General features: G+C 35.7%; 1 protein-coding gene across 18 annotated transcripts in view; it reads left to right on the top strand.

The window, feature by feature from the left end:
• NRXN1 (neurexin 1) overlaps nt 1–19,767 on the top strand; it is a 672,652-nt gene that overhangs the window by 283,865 nt on the left and 369,020 nt on the right. For 11 of the 18 annotated variants that reach the window (XM_062490529.1, XM_062490535.1, XM_062490531.1 and 8 more), the window contains 2 exons: nt 477–680; nt 2,932–2,958. In XM_062490529.1, coding sequence (XP_062346513.1) covers nt 477–680; nt 2,932–2,958 — 231 coding nt within the window. The remainder of the gene's footprint in view (nt 1–476; nt 681–2,931; nt 2,959–19,767) is intronic. The other 7 variants (XM_062490543.1, XM_062490542.1, XM_062490540.1 and 4 more) reach the window with 1 other exon arrangement.

Genomic DNA, 19,767 nt, shown 5'->3' with positions numbered 1-19,767 from the left:
ATGACAATTGCAACCCCTAGTTGTAGCAGTGCAAATAGGTTTATACATGAAACATCCTAAGGCGGTTATCTAGGGGAATGACAGTCGGGCATGGGCTTTTGTTATGGTGTTAATGTTACCTGAATATCTTTTACTGATTTGACCTATTTTGAGCAGTACAGGCCTGGTCTTTCAAGCATTGCCTTACAGGAGATTTTACTGATCTCGCTGAAGATGCACTCTTGACTGGCTGGGTCATTAAAGAACAATGTAGTTACTTTAAGAAGCACCATGGTATGCCACTTAAATCAAAACAAACCCTAAAAAAAACCCCCAAATCTGACTTCCCTTGTGTCTCCTAGTAATAATAATGAAAAGTAATACATAGTTTTTCTGTGTCTTGCTGACTGAATATACATTTACCATCTTACTTTTAAGGAATTTCAGTAAACAGAACATAATTCTTTAACAACTGATTTTCTCCTTTGTGTTTCCAGAGGCAACGATTCTAAGCTATGATGGAAGTATGTTTATGAAAATACAGCTTCCTGTTGTGATGCACACAGAGGCCGAAGATGTTTCTTTAAGGTTCAGGTCTCAGCGAGCTTATGGCATTTTGATGGCAACAACTTCCAGGGAATCTGCAGATACCCTTCGGTTAGAGCTGGATGCAGGACGAGTTAAGCTAACGGTCAACCTAGGTAACAACCTCTTCCTCCAAGAAATTAACATTTTCTTTACATTTTTCTTTTTGCTTGCAAACATTTATAAAACAGCCTGTTTTAACATTAAAAGTAAACTGAAACAATGTATAAACACACATCAATGCGGCATTTGCATATGTGCACAAATACACAGCCATTACTACAATTTATTTTGTTTTCTTTTGCATTTTTGTATTCTTTGTTTAGTCTTAACATTACTCATCACAATATTTTTGTACTGTTGTGTATTCTAAAAAAGAAGACAAGTTCATCAGTGGTATTTTTTGCCTAAATTGTTTTTGGGGTTTTTTTTCTTTGATTGTGGAAGATTGGTCTCCCTTCACAATTTCTTCAAAATAGCAATTCCACAATTTCAATTTGCAAGCAGAAAAAACATATATGTAGGTCAACTCAGTTTTACCTCCACCAATTAATCTATGGCATGCAAATATATAAAATACTTTCTGGTTTTAACACTGTAAATGCTGCAGTTAAATACCGCCACTGATGGATTTCTTGGTCTCCTTTTTTTAGATGTCAAATCTATATTAAATCCATCTCCTCTTTTTTAAACAATTCTGTAGTGGTATTTTTGTAGTATAGAATGATAACACAACCCTTCAATGCCCAAAGACTGCGGCCCTCAGCAAACAGCCTTGTGAACACGGGAGGCACAAGCCCTTTTACAGAAAAAAACAAACAAACAAACAAACAAAGAAAAAAAATCATCCTTGTTTAAAATGTGATGGACAAAATGTCAGGTTATCATTTTATTTAGTTTTAAAAAGAGTAAAAAAAGTAAATAAAGAAATAAAAGCACTTCTGCCCTGCTTATGAGTAAGTCCAAGTCAGGACCTGAAAAAGAAGAGGAGTATGCTCAGGAAAATGCATGTCCCATGCAGCTATTCCCATTCAGGGGGACGCTATTTTGAAAGGGAATTAAGAATTTTATTGTTTAGTCACAGAATTAGAAAGCACCGGTGGGGAGTGGTGAGGGTAAGAAAATAACCACTAGATCTTACACCTCATCCAAGTGTCGCTCCCTGGAACGCTGCCCTGGTGTTTAGGGGTGAGGAGGGAGAAGGAGCCAAGGGTGTCGTGGGTGACCCTTCCCTGCCTGTCCCCTCCTGCACGGAGGCCACGGCGGGAGGCTCTGAGCACTTTCTGTAAAGGGGGTGTGCAGGTGCTGCTCCTCGGCTGTTTGCAACCACTTTTCTGATGCGGTTGACGACACATGACAAACTCAGCTATATGGAAACAAAATCTAGGTTTGATGGTATACATGTTCCTCAAAGGTGTAGACCAGAAGTAAACGTACAAACCAAGTAGCGCAGTGTAGAGTTTGGGTTTTGGTTCTGTTTTTGATTTTTTTTTTTTTAAGCTATAAATGAATGCAGGTAGCCTGGCAGAGGATCGTGCACAGATCAGGTTATTCATTTTACATACAAAACACCACCCTCTGCCTATTTCTGTAGTTCATGAAAGTCAATAAAAAGTAAATAAATCCATGCCCTAACAATATTGTACCTTCCTCCAACACTCCTTTTTTTTCCTATCTCTTTTTTATTTATTTATTTATTTTAGTCAGGAAATAAAACAATCTTAACATAGAAAGGGTTCTCTTCATTCTCTAATGAGTGTTTATAATAATAGAGAGTGTATATAATAATAGAGAGGGAAAAAAACCACGTATTTATAACTTTAAATTAGTCACTGTTCATTTCTAAAATCCAGATATTAAGGATTTGTAAACCTACAACCCCTTATTTCTGGGCCTGGGTGATGAGCTCTGCGTGTCAATCCTTAGCTTTTGAAGATGAGCCTTTGAGGTTATACTATCCACAAGTTGTCCAAGGTGTCTGATTGAGGCCTGGCCTGCTCTATGACCCATTGTGACGGAGCACTTTCTAATTGCACTGAGAGAAATTACCTGTTCTTTCACAGATGGGGAGAAAGTTGCGGCCTGCCTCAGTTAAGCATCTTTGACTTTTAATCCTGATTTTTCACTTAGATTTGTCACCATGTAGCTTTGTTTGAAATTGGCCATTTTTACCCTATTTGTCGTTTCTATTGGTAAAGACTTATCGCAGTATATCTGGGTTACAACAGTATGCAAAGACTGATGATATGGAGTGGCCATATTTGCATGTGTCTGTCCCCGGAAGGGTGGACTGTGATTTTATTGGATGTCTGCAGCTATTACCTTGAAGGATAAATTTTCATTTTTCATCTATTCTTCCCCATCTAGACTGTATCAGGATTAACTGTAATTCCAGTAAGTGCCTATTCAAACTTTTTAAAATGTTATTCCACCATTATAAAATATGCAAACTAGAATGACAAAGATTATGGACAGCTTGCAAGCATTTGATAATTTATTAATGAAATGTGATGATTAATTATCATTGTGTAAAAAATCATCATATACCTTAGCACTTGTTTTTTGTCCTTCCAATAGGACGTAACATTAACCGGACTATTAAAAAGGAAGCATTCTACAGGTTGTAAGCAAGCCTAGAGGAAATGGTTCCTGTAGTACTCTATTATTCTAGATAGGCTGTTTTATTTACAGTAGCCATAGATTTTTTGAACCAGCATTTCTGGTAAGCTGTTACACATTTTTCCCTATGTCCTCCTTCTAATTTGCCCTACATTTTACCTAGATTGTTGGAACATAATAGTTTTTATTAGAAAAATTTATATTTTACAATCCCTCAAGAAAATTACCTGTATTTACTGGCTGGTTATAGCACAATTTGGTTTTGCTAAATCTTCGATTTATGGAAATGTGATACATTGCAATAAGGACATTACTAAATCTGAGAATTACTATTTCTATGATGATTTTTTACACTGTAATTATGTTTAAAATCCTTCAATTGAACCATTTTTCTCTGTGATATGCATGTTTATGAAACAGAGGGAAACATTTGCCACATGAATGGACTAAATTTTAACTTCTCTGATATTATTTGGATTAAGAGGCTATATTCTGAAAGGAGAAAAAGGACTGTGATTTTATTTTGAGTCTATGGAATTCCTGAATGGTGTCAACAAAATTATTGATAGTAAGTATGGTAGATTTGAGTTTTGGGTTGGTTTTTTTTTTGTTTCCCTTCTTAACAGGTTTTGCAGGCAAGAGGACTGGCTTTATGAAAATAGGGGAAAAAAAGCTAAACAACAAACTGAACAGGTTTAATTTGTAGTTGGTAAGAGTTAAAATATATTAACATAACATTCCTTAATAATCCATAAAGAAAAGCAAGGATCTGAAGTTATTCTTAATGTGTCATTTGCTAATAGATTTTTCAACTAATAATTTTTACAAGACAAAAATACAGCATTTGTATTAAAAAACAGGAAAAATTCTTGAAGCAAGGGTTTAAACTGTTCTTAAATTCAGAGAGACTTCGGTACAATAAAGGAAATGCTTGTAATCCCCAAGGCATAAAGATATCATCCTCGCATTAAAAGAAAATAATAAAAAGGTAAAAAATTCTCACTTATTAGCACAAATATTTCCTGCTTCCACTTGCTAAAATATATAAAATAATGAAAAATCTCAGAAGCATTTTCTTGGTCTACAACTGGACATTATTATTTTCTACTAATGAAATCTCAATTAGAAAAAAAAAAAAAAAACAAGTGTAAGATATGCAGGTTTTTGGGCAGAACTGTAATGAGACTGCCTGCTGCTGGTAAATTCCTTTTTTTCCTAGGAAAAACAATATAGCTGTTTTCTTAACTTCCTTAATAAAATCAGAAAATCCGTCTGAAAACAGTGTTACTAACATAAGGAGACCCCCCCCCCAGGAATAAAGCCACAATATAATAACAGGTGTTTTCATTTTTTAATCTCTTTTGGATTAAATGATGTGTCAAAGATAAATTTAAATGGTTTCTTGGTTTCATTTTTAAGCAAGTTTTGATTCAAAAGAGAATCGGCAAGCACAAAAAAGCCTCCACTTAGAGGATTGAAAAGAGGAGCAATGTATCTACTGGATTGGATTAGCCATTTTAAGTTCATGGTCTCATACAGAAACAACATAACCTTGCTACAAAATGCCCTTCATATAAAATACTCATAAGTTATTTTTCTTTACAGTCTGTTTGTAGTGGTTTTGTTAGAAATGAACTTGGGTGATTAATTCCATCTCCCTGTGGTGCTTGTGTGTACTGAGCAGGGTTTTGTGAGCTTTCAGTATGGTAAGTACTACAATGCTTTCGTATCTGCACTGGAGTTTTTTCAGCAACCAGATGTTTCATGAGCAATTTCTAGATCCTAATTTTTAGATTATGGAGAATTATTGCTCTAAGCAGTCCTTAAAAATGCTTATTAGACATTATAATGGGGTTAAGTGGGACATAATTTGTTTCAAAGCAACAGCATCCAGAACTGGAGTATTAAGTTGCTGAACACTGTGATAAAGTTGAGTACCTCTCTTGTATCTGCTGAGAGCTGGATATGTATCAATCCTGATTTTGGGTTGATAAAAGTAAATCTGGTTCTCATGTCTGAATTTTTTTTTTCCATTTCCTATTTCTGTTACTTAGAAATGAGACCTATTAATATAACCTCAGTGTTAAGACGGAGAGTTATGTGTTACAGCTAGCCCAGTAAGAGACTTAAGATCAGGATGAAGGTATCTGGTTTGAATTTGGAGAGACAATTTTAAAAAAAAATCCAAAAACCTAAAGTGAATATCAACAAGCTTGAGAGAATAAAAAGGCAAATGTGAATGTAAGCACCTCCTCCTGCTGAGATTTACAAACCCAGGGAATAAAATACTGTACATCTTCCTCCTCTCATTTTCTCTTGAGCCTGTCTTCTGCTCACTGCAGATCAAATGGATAGGTGTTAGTTGACAGAGCTAAGATTATAGCAGCAACTTTTTCTACCTATGGTCACCTTTAGCTGATGTCCTGTCTTGAAGAAGAGGTGGCATTTTGGGGTCTTCCTTGTTGGATGAACAGATTTTTTTAATATTTTAAAAAGTTAATCATATATGAGGTCACTACTGAACTTGTATTTTATTAGCAATATGTGGCATGATAAATATTTTGTACTCGGTTAGAAGATCAGTGTACCCATAAAATCATACATCACTAGAAATTCTCCCTCATGTCAGTCAGGAAATACTGTTGCTGAAATGTTGGGTTTGTACATCCTTAAATAACTTTATTGTGATCCTCAGAGCTACAAATTCATGAAACTAAATTGTGTGTCAGGCAGGGAATTAAGTGGTCCTTTTAAATTGCAGGTGCATGTAGGTCAATGCTGGGGCTGACACCAGGAGAAAGGGAAAAACTTATTTGATGAACAGAAATAGTTGCTGTGGCTTTTGTATTAGTGTTCATAGCGTGAGGAGCTAATTTAAAAATAAGACTGCAGCAAGCCCTGTTTTAAATAATATGAATGTATTGGCATTTTTTGACATTAATCATTCTGTAAGAAATAAGTTGATAGCTGTAGAGGTCTTAAACATTATATACGGAATTTATAAACTAATCCTTAAAAATTGTCTAAGAATAAATTATATTAAAAATTATACAAGCCCCAAAACATTTCTCAATTTCAAAGAAGGAAGCAATTGTTACCCTTTAATTGCAAGTTATCAAGCATAAATTATATACAGCTGTGAATCCTATTGAAGTTAATGGGATTTTTTCCTAGTGCTTCCTAGAGACAGAACTTCATCCCAATAAAATTTCCATTGCGGTTCAATAACAGTTTCTGAATGACCTGTGCACAAAAGCAGGTGTGCTATATTTTCATATTTTTCACTGCTGTAACCTTAAAGGCTACAATCTTGACTTAATTTAAATTCCTTTTTTTTTTCAGTTTTAATGATTCCAAAATATTAAAGATTCCAAAATACTAGTATCTGAAAGAATCCAGACAACTGTAATGACTGCTGGCTTTAATATTCAATATGCTTTTGTCACAGACATCTGCAGTCTTACACATTGTTTCATCTTTTGGGCAGTGAGGATTTTTATTATTATCATTGCATTATCATTTCTGGAAGTAAATTTTCTATATTTTATATGAGTTAGCCAAGTAGAACTGTAAGAGGTTTTTTAATTAGTTGATACCACTAATAATATTAATTGGTAAATATCTGGCTCTTATTTTCCAGTCTGATACTTTTGTTCAATATCAAAAACTGCAGGATGGGTTTTTGAATGGTGCTGTGAAAGATTTCTCAGCTTGTGGTGCACAGTGCAGGGGAGATTTAGGTTAGTTTTCTAGTGCACAACTTTGCTTCTGTAGGCAATAACTCACAGAGCAATGGCACTGGATTCACTTATACTCCGATGTAGAACTGTCAGAAGAAATTATTATGAATTGCAGGATGTCAGGGAGCAGAGAGTACCATGACAGTAACTGTGTACAAAATTCCCCAGGGAATGTGTGAACCAGGTTTGCAAGCTGGGTGTCCACCTAATTTAGGAAGAATTTCCTGGGCTTGGAAGGTTTTCTCTTTGTTTTTTCCAGTGAAGTGCCCCTTCAGTGGTTGCATTTACATGCACCCCTCGTTCTTGTGTCTATCTAGTTATTCACCCATTCTCCATATAATTTATTGTTCCTCTCATTTTACTTTCACATGCCATTTCAATTCTCTGTTCTTCTTCTCTATAGTCCTTAACCTTTTTTTCCTTGTTTTGTATGCTCATTCTTTAAAATTTTTCCTATTCTGCAGATGTGCACATTACAGATGATTAAGTTATTTTATTTGGAAACATCTGTTACTGAAACATTTCTTTCTTGTCAAAGTATGCTACAAATCCAGGGTATGACAAGGAGCTTTGTCAGATTATTGGTAAATAAGAGGAGACTTGTATCTATTAAAGAACCAGCAATGGTGTTCAATTATATTATATTTTCAATGTGTACATGAATTTTAAGCAGCAGAAAATCTTATGTGGAGACTATACATCCTTTTGAAAGCTACTGCTTGTAAAACTGCATTTTATTGCAAAATCCAGAATCTTCAGCAGTGCTCTTATGGATATTCTTAAATCTACTGTGATAAGCAAATTGTTAATACATTGTTAATACATTTCCATTGCATTTTCACATTCCACTATCTGGTGAAGAGTTATTAGAATATATTATTATATATTATTTGCTCTCTCTCTTTTTCGTTGTTGTGGTTGTTGGCAGCAGAAAATGATTCAATTTCATAGCTCAAGCCAAAATGTAAGATTTTGTACTTGGCCTGTTTTCTTACATAGTGCTTATGAATTGCATGAGTTTTGATCTTTCCCTCATTAAGTGTGGCTGACAGCCTGGCAAAAGTATGTAAAAGAATTTTACCACAGAGGACATGCAGCAAATCAGCAGGGTACTTTCTCTGCAAGTTCAGTCAGGAACTTCTCTCCACTTGCAGCATGAAGTTTGAAACAATTATAAATAATTCTTTTAAAACTTTGCCTATACTTTGCAGATTTAGAACAGAAAGTCATTGGATTCCTTCTCATTCAGCAATATGAGTTTTAAGCCCCCTTTTAATATAATTTCCTGAAAAACAGTATGTTGCTATGCAACAAAACTGAAACCATACCTGGTCCTATACAGTCAAATTCTGATTACAATCTTCTAGTTGCTAGTAGCATGTAATAAGAAAGGGAAAACTGCTGCTTTACTCAGAGACTCTCACTGGAGTCCTCAGTACTCAGCTCTGAGGCTGCACTAAGACCGTCCTGTCTTGTTCCATGCACTATGTTTGGAACAAAGGTTGAAAACAGCTCAGTTTGGGTAGAAAGTTCAGGTTTGAAAGCAAAAGAGTCTGTCTGTATAAATATAATCTGGAGGGCTGAAGTCATTAAAGGTTAGCACATAATTTATTCTGTGTAACCACAGAAGCCAGTTATGGGAGATGCCTCTAATTTTCTCTAAATAGAGAGTTGAAAGAAATGGTGCTGCACTGGTTATACCCTGTGAGTGCAACACTTTAATTGGCTCACTGGGGCAGTGATTGCAAAGCCATTCACCTCGTCCTGCAGTCTGCTTGCCCACCTGCTCTGGAGAAAAGTAGTGGCTGCTACTTGAATGAGAGTAAAGTGAACCAGCAGTGCCACTGCTGATCATGTTTCTAAAGTTTGTATACCATTCTGTGTTGCAGAATTTCATCTGTCTCTAAAAAAACTGTCATTTACTTTAAAAACTGTGTTCTTCTAACTCTCTTCCTGTCTGCTGGTCCTTCTCTTACATTGTCCATTGCTTTGCTGCCAGCACAAAAGGTTCAAGTGTCTATGTGATGAATTTGACTAATGTGACCTGTTAACAAAATTGTTAATTTTGACTTGCTGCAGTTTTCTGACACCTGTTGTAGGATGAAACAGGATGAGGGGGAGGCAGGATGGTGCAGGGACAGTAGAAAAACAACCTCTAGTAGAAATTTTTTTCAGCAACACAGATTTATGCTATCCCAAAATTAATTCATCTGGGCAAGATCTAAGCAGCAACATCCCGGAAAAGTACGTGTTATGTACACAAAGGCAAACATCACTTCTTGAGATGTGGAATGCTTGATCCATATCAATTAAGGAAGTGATATTTCAGACTACTGAAGGGAAACGTTGGAAAAGTTTCTGGGTAAATGTGTGCGCCTTCAGTTATGTACATCACAATTATTCTCTTCTGAAAGAGGCTTGTAAAACAAGCTGGATGTTGAACCTGGGAAATATCTCATGCCAAATTTTAAGGAGTTTCAAGCATGAGGAAAAGTCATTGAGTATCTTGAAGAGGGTACCTATTAGGGGATGCCAGCTAAGGGGCTATCCACAAAAGATAATAAATGTCTGAAATCCATTTTATGTTGTGGTTTTTTGGGAAATTTCACATGAATAGCTTGGATTGAAGGGACTCTGAGAAGGTAACAATGAAAGCATATTGGACTTCCAAGAATGAGTTCTCTCACTTAGTGAGTGATTGAGAAAATCAGTCTTCTGTTATACTGATTTCTCATATCGACCCCACGTTTTGGTTATCTCGGGAATTTTGCAGGGAAATGCTCAAGTTATCAAAAAAGCTTCGATTTTTACCTCTTCATTATGCAGTTATAGTTGTTAAGAAATCTTGAACTAATAATGAGCATGAGAAAACCTAAATCAACTAGCTTATTATGAAGAAGTCTGGAGAAGAGTCTTGCAGATATAATTTGTCAAAGTCAGTGGTAAGGCCCCCTACCTGCACCTGCTTAGCTGGGGCATGGGAGACAATCTTATTAGCAGAAAAAAAAGCTCAAACCTTCATTAAAGTGAAAATAAAGACTTTATATATGCCGGTTGACCATTTAAGGGTCTATGATACTTTGTCCCTAACAAAGCTTTCAGGGTTGGCTGCTGGGGACTGAGAGATTTGCTCTATCAGTGCTTTCAGCCTGCATGAAGGACAGCAATACAGTTTATTTCTGTGCCTGCATTCCACTTGTTCCTTATAAAACCTCTATTAGTCTATGTTTGCTCTTCCTTTGCTAACAGAGGAGAAAATTGCCATTAGTCTGCTGGCAAGCTGTCAGTAAAATTTTATTTTAATTTCTCTGACTAGAAAAGAGATGTTTTCCTTTTTTTGTGTGTATGCATCTTTCCTGTTTTTTTCACTCTTCTCATCCATCTTACTTTTGTCTTCTTTACGTCATGCATTCTGTTCAAGATACTTTAAAAATATAGCTGGTTTAACAGGGTCCTCACTAATCAATACAGTAGAAATACATCTGTGTCTTTCTCAAGGCACAGCAGTGTGCTCTGCAATAGCCACAGTAAGGCAAAATTAAGGGCTTAAACACAAGGCTATTTATGTAAATCTGAAAATTAGTTGCCCTAATTGGTGGTGAAAAATCATTAGTGTAACATTCAGGTGAAGACCTGTTAGCACTACCACTTAAATATTTTTGGAAACTCCTTTAAGATTGGTGAGAAGTAATAGACTTTCCATTTGTGATGTTTGAGTGTATACTTCAATTTTTGCAATGCCAGGTATAGACAGTTGTAAGCCTGGTGGATATATGGGGCTATCTGAGTCAGGGCCAGAGTGTGGTAATGTATCAATGAGCTCTGAGCTCTGGAATGCTGCCTAAGTTTCACAAGCAAAGCCCAAGGGAGCAGCCTCAAGTAGACTGAAGTTGTTCCCTCTGATCGTTCAGCCTGAGCTCAGGAAGGGGAGCAGGGAGCAGGAGATCCTCTAAAACACTAAATATGACAAGAGGGCTCTTGGGGGATAGGAAAGCAGAGATTGCTGCAAGCACATAGCCTCTTATTTTACCAAGAGGGACAAAGCAGCCTCCAGGATGTGCTGGATCTGTAAGAATAGACTGTCTTGAATTAATAAATCTTGATTTATATGCAAGGAAGCTATGTGTGTCTAGCTCATACTGGTCTTAGCAAATCTTTCATAAAAGGACTTTCCAGGAGAAGTAGACTAGGCTTTTTAAATATTTTAATGGGAAGAAGCACTTGAAAGTCAGTTTTTCATATATAGCTGGTCCTAAATTTCTCTTATTTTCTTTTATATTTTCCTCCTTTAGCTTTTGAGAAGTAAGATTACTTAATCACATTTCAGGACTGGTGATTTAAATTATCCTCACAATTTTTTTTCTGTGACAGAAAGTGGGTGTTAGAATCAAATCTTGCAGGAGTAGTAAGGAATTCTGTTCTAATCAGTTATAGCTAAGGAATTGAATAATATTTTCTTCTGGAGAAGAATAATATAACAGCTAATGTAATGTCATTCATGTTAGTGAACCAGACTGCCATGGCAGCCATTTCACAATAAAGCTCTGCTCCCAGCTGCTCTCACAGGAATCTCTGCTAACTTATTCATAAGTGATTGAGAGACGAAGATGAACACGGAGATAATATTATTTGCAAATGCAATGTGATTATTTAAGAAAACCCAATGAAGTGCCATGTTTGAGGGTTTTCTGAGGGGCTCCAAAATGCTGAATGATTGCACAGTAAAGTGGTAGGTGGAATTAAATAGTGATGCTCACAAAATAATTTATGCTAGAAAAAAGTAACCTTAATTATGCGAGCATAGCAATGGAATGTGGTGGCACTGAGCTGAAGAAATTGCGCAGTCATTGTAAATAGCTTTTGTAAAACAGTTCAGTGCTCAGAAGTGGCCAGAAATCCCAGTGGATGGGAGTAGATGTAGGGAGAGGAGGCAAGACCAGAAGAGAAAGCATTATGCTATTATGTAGTCATGGTTTATCTGCTTCCTGAGCACTCCATGTGTGTTCAATTCCTGTTCCTCACGATTAACTTAAATGGGGTAAATACAGGTCACTGCAATGGGGAGGATTACAAGTATGGATTAGCTTTCCTACATGGGGCAGCTAGGCATGCTAGGGAAAAAAAAACAAACCAAAACAAAAAAACTAAGATAATATTAATGCATTTTTATGAATATACGATTATGCAGCCATAAGAAGCAGCAGGAGGTTAATAGATTGATTTTTTTAAAAAATGAAATGGAAATACATCAAGGACTTTCTGAGATAAGGCTGTTTTTACAGCTCCAGGAGTCCTGAACATGTCTGTCACTGGAAGCTGTGACTCTTGGAGTCGTAATTACTACAGAACAGTTCTGCTTTTCTGTGCTGCTCTTGAAAGCACAGTGCTGAACTTGCTGGTCTTATGTGCCATTTCCCAGCTTAATTTGCAACTTCTTTCCCTAATTATTTCATCACTAGTTTATACCCTGTATTCAGAGGAACATGAAATTGCTAGTGAAAGTAATCACAGACTTACAGAAACATTAGGCTGAAAAAAATAAATCTCTCATCAACTGGGTAGTATACACTCATTCTAAAATTTGTAATCAGATTTCATGAAAATTGGAGTGTTAACACACAGATGGCAGCAGATGACACAAGCCAATATTTCAACAAATTCTCAGAAAACTTCTTGATTAACTGTCAAATCAAGACAAATTAAGCCATTAATCAAGATGGTTCTTTTATATTTGCTAAACATTGTGAATAAATTTTTTTCTTTTCTTTTTTTCTTTCTTTTTTGGTTTTTTATTTTTTACTTAGAGCTTTCTGGCCAGAAATTTTGGTCTGTAGCTCTTTAAAAAAGAAATTCATTGTTGGCATTCCATATTAAGAAAAAATAACAGTAACTCAGCATTGGTGAGTTAATGATGTTTCTAAATTTATACAGAGATTTCAAATACTTTCTGACTTCATTTAAAAACACCTTTCTTTGCTTTTTCTGCCTTTGTTTCTTAGAACTCTCCGAGATATAATGCTCTTGAGAGTAACATTTATTTATATGTTTGCAGAAAGCATTTAGAAGTGCTTATGCATTAAAATTCTACGGAGAAACATTGCAGTATTGCAATCCTACACTTTGAAGACTTATTTTGGGGGAACGGAAAACTAGTTGGTTTTTGTTAGGTTTTTTTTCCAAAAAATCTGTGTAAAAAATATTAAAAACATTAATAGTTTAGTTCAGAAAGAATTTAAATCTATTAAGTAAGTGAATAGGACTTTTTCCAAAAACAAAGCTTTAGTAATTCATTGATGCTGTGCTATCTCAAGAACTTTTCAAGGAAAACCAACCAAATTCCTATCTCTCTGTAAGTAGATACTGCTTTTCTGATCAGAACATCACATGCTCACAGCTCTCATTCTGTCCTAATATACAGTTGCAAGGAAGTCATAGAATAAGTGTTTGTGATTTTTATTTTTTCTTAAAAGAATGGATAAGCATTTGGTAGGAAATAAGGGAAAGGGCAAACAGAATCAAAGAGAGTGAAATTGGAATGTGGTGTCTGGTTCTCATGAGCACTGCCAGTGAGCATTGCAGTAGGTCTGGCATATGCTAAGGGGAATTGCTAAGTTTCTGTCTGTTCCTCTCATGTTAATAGATACTACTTCTAAGTGATCAAAAAAAGTGCAACTAATTTCAGTGAGAGTCAGACCTGATCCTATTTCTCAGCTTTGTCTGTTAAGGAGAGCCAAGCTGCTCGGGGAATGTTTGGCTCCCTCTTCTTCATCAAAGAAAGGAAAAATGACAAGGGTGACAAACTAAAATTTTGCATAAATCAAAATCATTTTGCTACATTTCTATATTTGTTCTGTTGGAAGTCTGGAATAAATCCCTAGTAAGGTATTACCCTACTCTTTCAGCACTAAGAACAGTGAAATCTGATTATAGACTGTAGAGTTCAGCACATGGGCTTAGAGCTTTTGTCCTTTCCATACCTAGCACAGATATTGAGTTGTCCACCTATTTGCATAAATACAAGCTCACAGAATCTGGTTTCTGAGTCATCTGTGGCATTTTGATGGCCCCTCCTTTACTGCATCTACATAAAACCTTTGTGTAAGTATCTATCAGTTTTAGTTCCGTGGTTGTTTCAGAAAGGTGGCTCTTTTATCCTTGCTTCACTTCTCTGCAGCAAGGCTTTCATAAGTTCAGTCTTGATGAAGGAGACCAGCAAGCTCTCAGCTACATTATTCTTCATTAATGTTATAAGAACAGTAATTCATTTTTCAATGTGCTTTTTTTTAAAAAGCTGATAACATTAAAAGCATCTACCCAGTGCATGTCACTGATGAGCAGTTACTTATATTAAAAGCACTTACTCTGTATCTAGCACATTTTGCATTTATGTCTATTAAAATGCATGAAATATCTATCATAACATTTTAAGCACTCAGTAGCTTATTACTGGAACCACATAACTGCTTCCCTATTATCTCTTCTTGACAATGACTTTAATGAATTATATTCAGGTAGTTGTTGAAATCTCCATCCAAGCACATTACTCTTTTGGATGACACGTCAAGAGGTCAACTTACACTCCCTTCCAGCTGATTTCTAGGCCTCAATCCATCAGACAAGTCACTTCAAAGGAGATATTGCTCTGTTGAGCTGAGACATCAAGATAAAGTTGGCTTTCTGAGATGCAGTCCCCTTTGGGAAGTGTGCAAGGAATTCTTCAGCAGTTATTTGTCTAGGCAGTCTTGAAGCAACAAGACACAAGATGAAGACCGAGACATGGAATGAGGAAAAGCAATTAAGGAAAAAAGGGAGCTGTGGTTCATGTAGCTTTTACTAAATCTTTGGTATTATTTCTCATTCATTTTATATTCTGTGAGATTTTCCTCCAGGGAGTGAAGTGCATGTATGTAGAAATAAAATTTCATTAGGTAAATGTTCCTCTCTGTCTCTGCACATTAAGGCTTTTCTCACTAGTAGTAAAATCTGTCTGGAAAAGAAGGCTCAGATAGGTAAGTCAACAATTCCATCTTTCACTTACATGCCATGGACTGTTTATATATGACTTGTGGAAATGACATCAGAGGTAAAAAATAACAATCATGCTCGCTGCCATTTAAGGAGTTACAGTTCTACCAAAATTTAAGCTCTGTAATTGTCAAATATTGGTGAAAATTACCTGCTGTATTTTTGTTGTGGTTACTGGTATACTTCGAACTGTCTCTGCAGTTTCTGCTATGTAACATTTCAGCAGCTTGAAAGCAAGGCTGCTGTTTCCTGGGAGGAAACGACCACACCATTTGTTCTGGGGGGAAGAAGTATTCTTGCATCTCCAGCTAACAGGAGCCAGCTGACAGCATCACTGACATGAGACAAGACACTTAGGAACTCAGCCGACAAGCTAATTGGCTGTGAATAAGAGCAGCACCACCTCTGAAAGTCAACAACAGGGATCCTTGATTCCCTAAAATTGCATAAATCAAGATACAGAGCACACCTTAAGAAAGTGCAAGTAGGCACTTCTGTCAAGAAGCTTACTTGTTTTGTTAAATAAAAAGTTGTCACTAGCTGATGCTGTGCAAAATCCTACAGAGATGATAAATGGCACAAAAGCATTGGAGAGAGTCTCTCAATGTGGAAAACAACTCCATGAACTAAATCTATGCTTTTCTACTCCGGCATGCAAAGTATGCCCATCAAAGTCATTGGAGGCTGATCATAGAACTGAGATCTACCTTTGTATTCATCCATTTGTAATTTCTGAAAACAATCTGAAATATCTATATTAGTCCTCCTTCCTTGACTCCTGTCTACCTAGAAGTATACAAGAATAAGCAGTGTCAATAAATTGTGCTTTTTGACCCATGATAATTATAAAAATATTTTAAAACAGTTAAATAATCAATAATAATAATAAGCCTTTAAATATTATTCTCATTCTTCTTAATTAGGCAAAATGTTATAATTCAGCATTTAAATTGCAAAAAAAAAAAAAAAAAAAAAATACCCCAAACAAACAACAAATAAAGGATATGAGTGTGAGATTTAGTTGTAACTATTTTATGATAACTGGTTTTGGGATGAAGACACCTGTAAATCAAGAGGAACCTATTCTTAAAATAAAGTCACAGTCCAAATTCTCTTCCTTTCTATGCCACCTAGTTTCCAATCTGCTTATTCTTAAGAACATTGTACATGATATAAGGGTAAAAGGAAATATTTAAATTATTTTCTTTGTTGTGTTAATTTAACTAAACATAAACATTTTTTTTCTACAAAAAGGTAAATTATGGATAAGCATACTTAAGTTGTGCTTATTTATATTTTAAAATGTAATGAGTTTTGACAGCCATGGTTTTGATATAAATGGGCACAGTCAATATCAGTGTCAGAAAGGCTAATGTGTCAGATCTGTTTCTGCTTTTTTTTTTTCCTGTTTTCACTTATAATCTAGACAATGTACAACAAATATTCCAATTCTCTCCATGAAAAAAAAAAGAAATAATTAAATGTGTATGTACCTTTTATACAAAGATTGCTGTAATTTAGGTTATTTTTACTTCACTGGGTTTAAGTGGAAAGAAGTAGCACAGGTTCTTCAGGCTCCTAAGGGTACATTTGGAGATCAGCTGCATCTGTTGCCTGGAGCACCATGGTCTCAGTATTTTTGGTGTATTTTTTTATCAGCTGAATTACAGCTATTAAGGTCCAGATTATAAAAGTTATTTAGATAGCCATCTTATTGTGAAATCCTCTTCCAAGTCATAATTCCTCCAGATTTCTTGGGCTCAGAGGAGACAGCAAAATTCCCCTGGAAGCTGAGGGCCCCTTGTTTTGAACAGGAACTTGGAGAGATGATGTCTAAGGAAATGGAGATTATCAGGCGTAGCACACTCCATTTCTTGAAAACTTAGAGAAATGTTCTTGCTGCTCCTACAAATCTATGACAGGGATTGTACATTTCTGTCTCCGTGGTTTTTAAGGTTTGGCTCTTTTGGTTTGGTAGTCAAGACCAGAATAAAGAGTCTGCTGAGGTACAAATCAAACCCTTCTTGGGAAAGGAGAAACATAAATTGAATTTATCTTAGGATTGGTGTATTCCCCTACTTTAAGTCATATCTCACAAATCAGTAGTATTGATAAAACTCTGAATTTATACAGAATTAATGAATATTAGATTCTGGCTGCCATTAAAGTCATATTTGAACAATGAATATTTACTTTTTAAAAAATGGAATTTCAATATTGATTAAAATTGGCAGTTAATGTTGGTTTTAATGCAATTTCACACAGGAGTTCCCAAGTTGCCACATCAGTTCTCATGATTTTCAATCCTATTCTTTTCATAGCGAGGGACAAAGTAAATACTAATAACTCCAGATTACTTAGCCATTCTTTTCTCCCTCGGTCCTACAAAGTATTTAACAAATAAGACCTAAAAAAATTTTCCGTAGAAACAAGCCTTTGGAATTAGAAAGCTCAGTGTAATGCAAAAATCCTATGTGCAAGAATTACAGTCTTTTAAATGGATTAAAATTTCCCATTTTCTTCTTCATGTAATATGCAAACTTGTGGTGGATGATATTTGAAAAAATAAATTTAATCATCAAATGGGATAGAAGACTTGTGAAATAGCTGCTTTCCTAATGTGCAGCAGTAGTTTAGGTAGAATGAAGCCAGTGATATTGAAAGTGTTTGTGTGCAGTTTGTCTTATAACATAATGCACAAACATATTCAGTTTAAAATTTGTGGAATTTTTCGTTATAGCAAACATGTCAAGTTATTGTGATAACAAATTAAGATTTACAAAGCCACACAAGTTTGATCAAGTGAATCTGCTGAATGCCAACTCACACTGATAAATCTTAAGTGCACTTAAAAAAAATTTGCCTGATTTAAGTCAGGATATGACCTTACAGTGTGATGTAAAGCTGCACAGTCCTTGTAAGTGCATGTTTCTTTACCTGCAGTAAATACAAAGTAAATAATCCTGCACTTAAGTTTTCTTTAAATTAGCATAGAACTGCCATGTATTGAAAGTTCATGCTCACCTCACCTGCAGCAAAAGCAATTGGCAGGTTCATCATGGTTTCTGAAAAAGTGTCTCAGAGCATTCAGCAGTGAGCTGGCAAAGCAACAACCATATTTTTTCAAGCTCATTGACTTTGCTTTAGTTCAGAGCCTTGGGGTAGATTCATGCAACCTTTAGTACCTTTAGCACCTTTAGCACCTTCAGCACATTTTCTGATAGTCATGATCCTCAGAGAATATTATGAAACTGCACTTAAAATACAGGGATCTAGCTGACTTATAGGTTTGGCTGCTTTAAAAAGATACTTTTCTTTCTATATTTCCAAGAAAAAGAAAAATACAAGTCCTTAGGGCTGTGTTTCACTTACTTACATAGGAGAGTTACAAAACTAAATTAAAATGCAGCTGATTTTAGCCAAAAATGTTTTAAGTTCTACACTGAGAGACAGATAGGTCAGACATTTCATAATGCAGTAACAAGATCATTTTTATCCTCTTATGTGCTCTGAGTTCAGAGAGAGTTGTAATTGCAGCTTCAAAACCCCCTTTTTTTCCAGGAAATACAGTTCAAATTGACCAGCAAGGCACACTTTTCAAAGCTTCTTGTCTTCTACATAACCTTTGGTCTACCAGGGACGTCTAGAAGCCAAGACTTGCGACTCTAGAATTTACTGCTTTCTGATGTTTTTCTTTCTTTCTTTCTCTCTCCATCTTCCCGAAATTGAGTACTGCTCCAAATAGCACTATCTATTTGTAAATAACAGGCTTTCACAAGACTGTGGTTCATCATGAGCACCTGTCTTGGCAGAATCCTTAGATTTAATTTAGTCCAATAGATCTGCTTGTGTTCTGTCTTCCCACCTGGATCCACTGGCTCTTTTTACACATCAGCTGTGTCACAGTGAATATCTCACATCTTAAATAAATGGATGAGTATGTGTGATATTGCACCCCCAAATTATAAAGTTTCCAAAAGAAAGACAAAGCTGGGAGGGGGAAAATGCACAGAAACTCAGACTACAGTCAGGGAAGCAATTTTGGAAAAAAAGAGAGAAAAGAACCACACAAATGAAAACTCTGTGCCCTCAGAGCTGGATATGGTGCTTGATTCCTGGAGTGGTTGTTTTTATATCCTTGCATGGATTTTTCTTCCCCAGTGACTTCACTGTGCATGCTCTTTCTCCTTGCTAGTGAACTAGATCAATATTAAATGCAGTCCATTTGTAGTTTGGTCATGTAGGGGAAGCCAGTAGAATTTTCAAAAGTATCTTGTTTAGCTTTCTGCATTTCTGTATGAGAAATATAGATATGCCTCGATGGAAATATTTAATATTATATTCCTGTTATTCTAAGGAATATGAGCAAATCTATTCTTACAGCTGGAATGAAGGCTGACAATCTCCAATCTCCTTCATTTTAGTTGCTGAAATGTCAAATGTTGTTTAAAGAAAAGGGATAAAAATACCCTTAACTGCCAATACATTACCCAAATTGCCAAAAGCAATTTTGACTATAATAAAACTATTGTGGGCTGAAGCATTTGGATCAAGCAATGCAAGATTGATATGTTTCTCTTGATACAATTCAGTGAATGTGCTATTCCTGTGGAATTTTCCATATGAGTCTGTCAGGGAGAAAATACAGTGGACAGAATTTCTTTGGCTTGCAAATAGATTTTTTTTTTTCCAAGCTATCCTGTAAGTTAGCTGTAAATTATAACCTGATACACATTTCTGATGTTTAAAAAGCAATGCAATTTTTCTGTTGGCAAGAAACCGTTTTAGCCAGGGGAATTTCAGGATGATACAGGCACAG

The sequence above is a fragment of the Cinclus cinclus genome, chromosome 3 (assembly GCF_963662255.1).
Source record: "Cinclus cinclus chromosome 3, bCinCin1.1, whole genome shotgun sequence".
Taxonomy (NCBI): Eukaryota; Metazoa; Chordata; class Aves; order Passeriformes; family Cinclidae; genus Cinclus; species Cinclus cinclus.
The sequence above is the reverse complement of the archived record's forward strand: the minus strand, read 5'-3'. Positions and strand labels throughout refer to the sequence as shown.